Source organism: Petromyzon marinus, unplaced genomic scaffold (genome assembly GCF_048934315.1).
Source record: "Petromyzon marinus isolate PM22_M1 ecotype Great Lakes invasive population unplaced genomic scaffold, UKy_Petmar_22M1.pri1.0 PM_Scaffold_88, whole genome shotgun sequence".
Lineage (NCBI taxonomy): Eukaryota > Metazoa > Chordata > Hyperoartia > Petromyzontiformes > Petromyzontidae > Petromyzon > Petromyzon marinus.
In genome coordinates, this window is record NW_027423697.1 from 277976 (window position 1) to 287975 (window position 10000).

A 10000-nucleotide genomic window follows, 5' to 3' on the forward strand; every position below is an offset into this window, starting at 1 on the left:
TACACACACACACAGTGTACACACACACAGCGTACACACACACACAGTGTACACACACAGTGTACACACACACAGTGTACACACACACAGTACACACACACAGTGTACACACACACAGCGTACACACACACACAGTGTACACACACACACAGTGTACACACACACACAGTGTACACACACACAGTGTACACACACACACAGTGTACACACACACACAGTATACACACACACAGTGTACACACACACACACACAGTACACACACACACACAGTGTACACACACACACAGTACACACACACACACAGTGTACACACACACACAGTACACACACACACACACAGTACACACACACACACACACAGTGTACACACCCACAGTGTACACACACAGTACACACACACAGTGTACACACACACAGTGTACACACACACAGTGTACACACACAGTACACACACACAGTGTACACACACACAGCGTACACACACACACAGTGTACACACACACACAGTGTACATACACACACAGTGTACACACACACAGTGTACACACACACACAGTATACACACACACAGTGTACACACACACAGTGTACACACACACACAGTGTACACACACACAGTATACACACACACACAGTGTACACACACACACAGTATACACACACAGTGTACACACACACACAGTGTACACACACACACAGTGCACACACACACAGTGTACACACACACACACAGTGTACACACACACACAGTACACACACACACACACACAGTACACACACACACACACACAGTGTACACACCCACAGTGTACACACACAGTACACACACACAGTGTACACACACACACAGTGTACATACACACACAGTGTACACACACACAGTGTACACACACACACAGTATACACACACACAGTGTACACACACACAGTGTACACACACACAGTGTACACACACACAGTATACACACACACACAGTGTACACACACACACAGTATACACACACAGTGTACACACACACACAGTGTACACACACACAGTGTACACACACACACAGTATACACACACAGTGTACACACACACACAGTGTACACACACACACAGTGTACACACACAGTACACACACACACAGTGTACACACACACACAGTGCACACACACACAGTGTACACACACACACACAGTGTACACACACACACACACAGTACACACACACAGTGTACACACACACAGTGCACAAACCTGCCACGCCGCCCTCAGCCTCCACGCAGGAACGGCGGCCATTTTGTGCCGGTGGTGACGGTGACGGCGGCCATTTTGTGCACTGGCCACTCCCCCCGCCACAGCGGTAGCAGCGGAGGTGACGGCAGCGACGGGCGGAGTCAAATCTGACGACGAAAAACGACCGCCCCCACCACCGACCCCAACCCCGGGTGTTTACAACCTCGCCCGGTACGCGGAGGATGGCGTGGTTTTCATCGGCCCGAAGGCGCAGTTGGTAGAGACGCCATTCGGAGATTGTTGGTCACCCCGCGGTGCCGCTTGGTGAATCTCAACGTAGTAGTGTGTAGTAGTGTGTAGTGTATAGTAGTGGTGTGTAGTGTATAGTAGTAGTGTGTAGTGTATAGTAGTAGTGTGTAGTGTATAGTAGTGTATAGTGTATAGTAGTGGTGTGTAGTGTATAGAAGTCGTGTATAGTAGTGGTGTGTAGTGTGTAGTGTATAGTAGTAGTAGTGTAGTGTATAGTAGTAGTGTATAGTAGTAGTGTATAGTGTATAGTAGTAGTGTGTAGTGTATAGTAGTAGTGTATAGTAGTAGTGTGTAGTAGTAGTGTATAGTGTATAGTAGTAGTGTATAGTAGTAGTGTGCAGTGTGTAGTGTATAGTAGTAGTGTGTAGTAGTAGTGTGTAGTGTATAGTAGTAGTGTAGTGTGTAGTGTATAGTAGTAGTGTAGTGTGTAGTAGTAGTAGTGTATAGTGTATAGTAGTAGTGTGTAGTGTATAGTAGTAGTGTGTAGTGTATAGTAGTAGTGTGTAGTGTATAGTAGTAGTGTAGTGTGTAGTAGTAGTGTAGTGTGTAGTAGTAGTGTAGTGTGTAGTGTATAGTAGTAGTGTATAGTAGTAGTAGTGTATAGTAGTAGTGTGTAGTGTGTAGGAGTAGTGTATAGTGTATAATAGTAGTGTATAGTAGTAGTGTATAGTGTATAGTAGTAGTGTGTAGTGTATAGTAGTAGTGTGTAGTGTATAGTAGTAGTGTGTAGTGTATAGTAGTAGTAGTAGTGTATAGTAGTAGTGTATAGTAGTAGTGTATAGTGTATAGTAGTAGTGTGTAGTGTATAGTAGTAGTGTATCTTGTATAGTAGTAGTGTGTAGTGTATAGTAGTAGGGTATAGTGTATAGTAGTAGTAGTGTGTAGTGTATAGTAGTAGTGTGTAGTGTATAGTAGTAGTGTGTAGTGTATAGTGTATAGTAGTAGTGTGTAGTGTATAGTAGTAGTGTATAGTAGTAGTGTGTAGTGTATAGTGTATAGGAGTAGTGTGTAGTGTATAGTAATAGTGTGTAGTAGTAGTGTGCAGTAGTAGTGTATAGTAGTAGTGTATAGTAGTAGTGTGTAGTGTATAGTAGTAGTGTAGTAGTAGTGTAGTGTGTAGTGTATAGTAGTAGTGTGTAGTGTATAGTAGTAGTGTAGTGTGTAGTAGTAGTGTGTAGTGTATAGTATTAGTGTGTAGTGTGTAGTGTATAGTATTAGTGTGTAGTGTATAGTAGTAGTGTGTAGTAGTAGTGTGTAGTGTATAGTGTATGGTAGTAGTGTGTAGTAGTAGTGTAATGTATAGTAGTAGTGTATAGTGTATAGTAGTATTGTGTAGTAGTAGTGTGTAGTGTATAGTAGTAGTGTGTAGTAGTAGTGTAGTGTGTAGTGTATAGTAATAATGTATAGTAGTAGTGTGTAGTGTATAGTGTATAGTAGTAGTGTGTAGTGTGTAGTAGTAGTGTAAAGTGTATAGTAGTAGTGTGTAGTGTGTAGTAGTAGTGTGTAGTGTATAGTAATAGTGTGCAGTGTGTAGTAGTAGTGTGTAGTGTATAGTAGTAGTGTGTAGTGTGTAGTAGTAGTGTAAAGTGTATAGTAGTAGTGTGTAGTGTATAGTAATAGTGTATAGTAGTAGTGTATAGTGTGTAGTAGTAGTATATAGTGTATAGTAGTAGTGTATAGTGTATAGTAGTAGTGTGTAGTGTATAGTAGTAGTGTATAGTAGTAGTGTATAGTGTATAGTAGTAGTAGTGTGTAGTGTATAGTAGTAGTGTATAGTAGTAGTGTATAGTGTGTAGTAGTAGTATATAGTGTATAGTAGTAGTGTATAGTGTATAGTAGTAGTGTGTAGTGTATAGTAGTAGTGTATAGTGTATAGTAGTAGTGTATAGTAGTAGTGTATAGTAGTAGTGTATAGCAGTAGCGTATAGTGTATAGTAGTAGTGTATAGTAGTAGTGTATAGTGTATAGTAGTAGTGTGTAGTGTGTAGTAGTGTAAAGTGTATAGTAGTAGTGTGTAGTGTATAGTAGTAGTGTATAGTGTATAGTAGTAGTGTATAGTGTATAGTAGTAGTGTATAGTAGTAGTGTGTAGTGTATAGTAGTAGTGTGTAGTGTATAGTGTATAGTAGTAGTGTATAGTAGTATTGTATAGTGTATAGTAGTAGTATATAGTGTATAGTAGTAGTGTATAGTGTATAGTAGTAGTGTATAGTGTATAGTAGTAGTGTATAGTAGTAGTGTGTAGTGTATAGTAGTAGTGTATAGTGTATAGTAGTGTATCGTAGTAGTGTATAGTGTATAGTAGTAGTGTTTTTTTTAACCTACGTGACTTTAACGATTAGAACCAAAGAGTATAGTAGTGTGTAGTAGTAGTGTATAGTGTATAGTAGTAGTGTGTAGTGTGTAGTGTATAGTAGTAGTGTAGTGTATAGTGTATAGTAGTAGTGTGTAGTGTATAGTAGTAGTGTAGTGTATAGTGTATAGTAGTAGTGTGTAGTGTATAGTAGTAGTGTGTAGTGTATAGTAGTAGTGTGTAGTGTATAGTAGTAGTGTATAGTGTATAGTAGTGTATAGTGTATAGTAGTGTATAGTAGTAGTGTAGTGTGTAGTAGTAGTGTAGTGTGTAGTGTATAGTAGTAGTGTGCAGTGTGTAGTAGTAGTGTAGTGTGTAGTTTATAGTAGTAGTGTATAGTAGTAGTGTAGTGTGTAGTAGTAGTGTATAGTATTAGTGTGTAGTGTATAGTATTAGTGTGTAGTGTATAGTAGTAGTGTGTAGTGTTTAGTAGTAGTGTGTAGTGTTTAGTAGTAGTGTATAGTGTGTAGTAGTAGTGTATAGTAGTAGTGTGTAGTGTGTAGTAGTAGTGTAGTGTATAATGTATGTAGTAGTGTAGTGTATAATGTATAGTAGTAGTGTAGTGTGTAGTGTATAGTAGTAGTGTGTAGTGTATAGTAGTAGTGTAGTGTGTAGTAGTAGTGTATAGTAGTAGTGTATAATGTATAGTAGTAGTGTAGTGTATAATGTATAGTAGTAGTGTGTAGTGTATAGTAGTAGTGTAGTGTATAGTAGTAGTGTGTAGTGTATAGTAGTAGTGTATAATGTATAGTAGTAGTGCAGTGTGTAATGTATAGTAGTAGTGTGTAGTAGTAGTGTAGTGTATAATGTATAGTAGTAGTGTGTAGTAGTAGTGTCGTGTATAGTGTATAGTAGTAGTGTATAGTAGTAGTGTATAGTAGTAGTGTATAGTAGTAGTGCAGTGTATAATGTATAGTCGTAGTGTAGTGTATAATGTATAGTAGTAGTGTAGTGTATAATGTATAGTAGTAGTGTAATGTATAATGTATAGTAGTAGTGTATAGTAGTAGTGTAGTGTGTAATGTATAGTAGTAGTGTATAGTAGTAGTGTAGTGTATAATGTATAGTTGTAGTGTGTAGTAGTGCAGTGTATAATGTATAGTAGCAGTGTAGTGTGTAATGTATAGTAGTAGTGTATAGTAGTAGTGTAGTGTATAATGTATAGTAGTAGTGTATAGTAGTAGTGTAGTAGTGTGTAGTAGTAGTGTAGTGTATAATGTATAGTAGTAGTGTATAATGTATAGTAGCAGTGTAGTGTGTAATGTATAGTAGTAGTGTATAGTAGCAGTGTAGTGTATAATGTATAGTAGTAGTGTATAGTAGTAGTGTATAGTAGTAGTGTATAATGTATAGTAGTAGTGTAGTGTGTAATGTATAGTAGTAGTGTGTAGTAGCAGTGTAGTGTATAATGTATAGTAGTAGTGTATAGTAGTAGTGTATAATGTATAGTAGTAGTGTAGTGTATAATGTGTAGTCGTGGTGTGAAGTGTATAGTTGTAGTGTGTAGTGTATAGTAGTAGTGTAGTGTATAATGTATAGTAGTAGTGTATAATGTATAGTAGTAGTGTAGTGTGTAATGTATAGTAGTAGTGTGTAGTAGTAGTGTAGTGTATAATGTATAGTAGTAGTGTATAGTAGCGGTGTAGTGTATAATGTATAGTAGTAGTGTATAGTAGTGTAGTGTATAATGTACAGTAGTAGTGTAGTGTATAATGTATAGTAGTAGTGTAGTGTATAATGTATAGTAGTGTATAGTAGCAGTGTATAATGTATAGTAGTAGTGTATAGTAGTAGTGTAGTGTGTAATGTATAGTAGTAGTGTGTAGTGTATAATGTATAGTAGTAGTGTACTGTGTAGTGTATAGTAGTAGTGTGAAGTGTATAATGTATAGTAGTAGTGTGTAGTAGTAGTGTAGTGTGTAATGTATAGTAGTAGTGTGTAGTGTATAATGTATAGTAGTAGTGTATAGTAGTAGTGTAGTGTGTAGTGTATAGTAGTAGTGTAGAGTAGGTGGTGGTGAGTGGTGGTGAGTGGTGGTGGTGAGTGGTGGTGAGTGGTGGTGGTGAGTGGTGGTGATTGGTGGTGGTGGTGAGTGGTGGTGAGTGGTGGTGAGTGTGGTGGTGAGTGCTGAGTGGTGAGTGGTGGTGAGTGGTGGTGAGTGGTGAGTGGTGGTGAGTGGTGGTGATTGGTGCTGATTGGTGAGTGGTGAGTGCTGAGTGGTGGTGAGTGGTGGTGAGTGGTGAGTGGTGGTGAGTGGTGGTGATTGGTGCTGATTGGTGAGTGCTGAGTGGTGGTAAGTGGTGAGTGGTGGTGAGTAGTGCTGATTGGTGAGTGGTGGTGAGTGGTGGTGAGTGGTGGTGATTGGTGCTGATTGGTGAGTGCTGAGTGGTGAGTGGTGGTGAGTGGTGAGTGGTGGTGAGTAGTGCTGATTGGTGAGTGGTGGTGAGTGGTGGTGAGTGGTGCTGATTGGTGAGTGGTGGTGAGTGGTGCTGATTGGTGAGTGGTGGTGAGTGGTGAATGGTGGTGAGTGGTGGTGGTGAGTGGTGGTGGTGAGTGGTGGTGAGTGGTTACTGACCGTGGAGCAGCAGTGGTGAGTGGTGGTGGTGAGTGGCATAGTGGTGAGTGGCGTAGTGGTGAGTGGTGGTGGTGAGTGCTGAGTGGTGGTGAGTGGTGGTAAGTGGTGGTGAGTGGCCTAGTGGTGAGTGGGCTCCTGGTGAGTGGTGCTGATTGGTGAGTGGTGGTGAGTGCTGAGTGGTGGTGAGTGGTGGTGAGTGGTTACTGACCGTGGAGCAGCAGTGGTGAGCGGCGTGGTGGTGAGCAGGGCGGTGAGCAGGGCGGTGAGCGCTGAGCAGGAGGCCAGTGCCAGGAAGGCCGAACGGAGCGGCACACCCACAGCGCACATCCACTGAGGAACACAGACACAGGTAAAGCTCCCCCAGGTAGCCTCTCTGTAGGGGCAAGTGCTGTGAGTAGTAGCGAGTAGCACCACCCATGATGTACACACAGACACAGGTAAAGCTCCCCCAGGTAGCCTCTCTGTAGGGGCAAGTGCTGTGAGTAGTACCAGCTATGATGCACACACAGCTACAGGTAAAGCTCCCCCAGGTAGCCTCTCTGTAGGGGCAAGTGCTGTGAGTAGCACCACCTATGATACACACACAGCTACAGGTAAAGCTCTCCCAGGTAGCCTCCAGAGGGCTGTAGGGGCAAGTGCTGTGAGTAGTAGCGAGTAGCACCACCCATGATGTACACACAGACACAGGTAAAGCTCCCCCAGGTAGCCTCCAGAGGGCTGTAGGGGCAAGTGCTGTGAGTAGCACCGCCTATGATGAACACAGACACAGGTAAAGCTCCCCCAGGTAGCCTCTCTGTAGGGGCAAGTGCTGCTAGCAGCACCACCTATGATGCACACACAGACACAGGTAAAGCTCCCCCAGGTAGCCTCTCTGTAGGGGCAAGTGCTGTGAGTAGCACCAGCTATGATGCACACACAGACACAGGTAAAGCTCCCCCAGGTAGCCTCTCCGTAGGGGCAAGTGCTGTGAGTAGCACCAGCTATGATGCACACACAGACACAGGTAAAGCTCCCCCAGGTAGCCTCTCTGTAGGGGCAAGTGCTGTGAGTAGCACCAGCTATGATGCACACACAGACACAGGTAAAGCTCCCCCAGGTAGCCTCTCTGTAGGGGCAAGTGCTGTGAGTAGTAGCGAGTAGCACCACCTATGATGCACACACACACACAGACAAAGCTCCCCCAGGTAGCCTCCAGCAGGGCTGTAGGGGCAAGTGCTTTGAGTAGCGAGTAGCACCAGCTGTGATACACACACAGACACAGGTAAAGCTCCCCCAGGTAGCCTCCAGAGGGATGTAGGGGCAAGTGCTGTGAGTAGCACCACCTATGATACACACACAGACAAAGCTCCCCCAGGTAGCCTCTCTGTAGGGGCAAGTGCTGTGAGTAGCACCACCTATGATGAACACAGACACAGGTAAAGCTCCCCCAGGTAGCCTCTCTATAGGGGCAAGTGCTGTGAGTAGCACCACCTATGATGAACACAGACACAGGTAAAGCTCCCCCAGGTAGCCTCTCTGTAGGGGCAAGTGCTGTGAGTAGCACCAGCTATGATGCACACACAGACACAGGTAAAGCTCCCCCAGGTAGCCTCTCTGTAGGGGCAAGTGCTGTGAGTAGCACCAGCTATGATGCACACACAGACACAGGTAAAGCTCCCCCAGGTAGCCTCTCTGTAGGGGCAAGTGCTGTGAGTAGCACCAGCTATGATGCACACACAGACACAGGTAAAGCTCCCCCAGGTAGCCTCTCTGTAGGGGCAAGTGCTGTGAGTAGCACCACCTATGATGTACACACAGCTACAGGTAAAGCTCCCCCAGGTAGCCTCTAGCAGGGCTGTAGGGGCAAGTGCTGTGAGTAGCGAGTAACACCAGCTGTGATACACACACAGACACAGGTAAAGCTCCCCCAGGTAGCCTCCAGAGGGCTGTAGGGGCAAGTGCTGTGAGTAGCACCGCCTATGATGAACACAGACACAGGTAAAGCTCCCCCAGGTAGCCTCTCTGTAGGGGCAAGTGCTGTGAGTAGCACCACCTATGATGCACACACAGACACAGGTAAAGCTCCCCCAGGTAGCCTCTCTGTAGGGGCAAGTGCTGTGAGTAGCACCAGCTATGATGCACACACAGACACAGGTAAAGCTCCCCCAGGTAGCCTCTCTGTAGGGGCAAGTGCTGTGAGTAGCACCACCTATGATGCACACACAGACACAGGTAAAGCTCCCCCAGGTAGCCTCTCTGTAGGGGCAAGTGCTGTGAGTAGCACCACCTATGATGTACACACAGCACAGGTAAAGCTCGCCCAGGTAGCCTCTCTGTAGGGGCAAGTGCTGTGAGTAGCACCACCTATGATACACACACAGCTACAGGTAAAGCTCCCCCAGGTAGCCTCTAGCAGGGCTGTAGGGGCAAGTGCTGTGAGTAGTACCAGCTATGATACACACACAGCTACAGGTAAAGCTCCCCAGGTAGCCTCTCTGTAGGGGCAAGTGCTGTGAGTAGCACCACCTATGATGCACACACAGCTACAGGTAAAGCTCCCCCAGGTAGCCTCTAGCAGGGCTGTAGGGGCAAGTGCTGTGAGTAGCACCACCTATGATGCACATACAGCTACAGGTAAAGCTCCCCCAGGTAGCCTCTAGCAGGGCTGTAGGGGCAAGTGCTGTGAGTAGTACCAGCTATGATGCACACACAGCTACAGGTAAAGCTCCCCCAGGTAGCCTCCAAAGGGCTGTAGGGGCAAGTGCTGTGAGTAGCACCACCTATGATGCACACACAGCTACAGGTAAAGCTCCCCCAGGTAGCCTCCAAAGGGCTGTAGGGGCAAGTGCTGTTAGTAGTAGCGAGTGGCACCACCTATGATACACACACAGACAAAGCTCCCCCAGGTAGCCTCCAAAGGGCTGTAGGGGCAAGTGCTGTGAGTAGCACCACCTATGATGCACACACAGCTACAGGTAAAGCTCCCCCTGGTAGCCTCTAGCAGGGCTGTAGGGGCAAGTGCTGTGAGTAGCACCACCTATGATGCACACACAGCTACAGGTAAAGCTCCCCCAGGTAGCCTCTAGCAGGGCTGTAGGGGCAGGTGCTGCTAGTAGCGTGAGCCAGGGTCTATCCACTGCTACCTTCACGATGATGAGGGTGAAAGAGGAAGAGTCGAAGGCTCCGTTGTAGAGAGAGATAACAGTGGCCTGGTGTGGCCCAAACAGCACAGCCACCTACACGGACACACACAGACACACACAGACACAGACATACACACATACATACATACACAAAGACACACACACACATACATACACACACACATACACACACATACACAGACACACAGACACACACACATACACACACATACATACACAGACACACACACACAGACATACACACACAGAGACACATACAGAGACACACATAGATACAGACACACACACATACACACATACACACACATACATACACACACACACATACACACATACATACACACATAGACACAAACACATACATACACACATACATACATACACAGACACACATACATACA

The 10000-nt window shown here is 44.7% G+C and overlaps 1 protein-coding gene across 1 annotated transcript in view; it reads right to left on the reverse strand.

Moving 5' to 3' along the window:
• Window positions 1–10000, reverse strand: part of LOC142923902 (uncharacterized) — a 61369-nt gene that overhangs the window by 41312 nt on the left and 10057 nt on the right. The window contains exons 4-6 of the mRNA XM_076064895.1: window positions 9579–9671; window positions 6665–6786; window positions 1241–1386 (exon numbers count right to left, since the gene is read on the reverse strand). Coding sequence (XP_075921010.1) covers window positions 1241–1386; window positions 6665–6786; window positions 9579–9671 — 361 coding nt within the window. The remainder of the gene's footprint in view (window positions 1–1240; window positions 1387–6664; window positions 6787–9578; window positions 9672–10000) is intronic.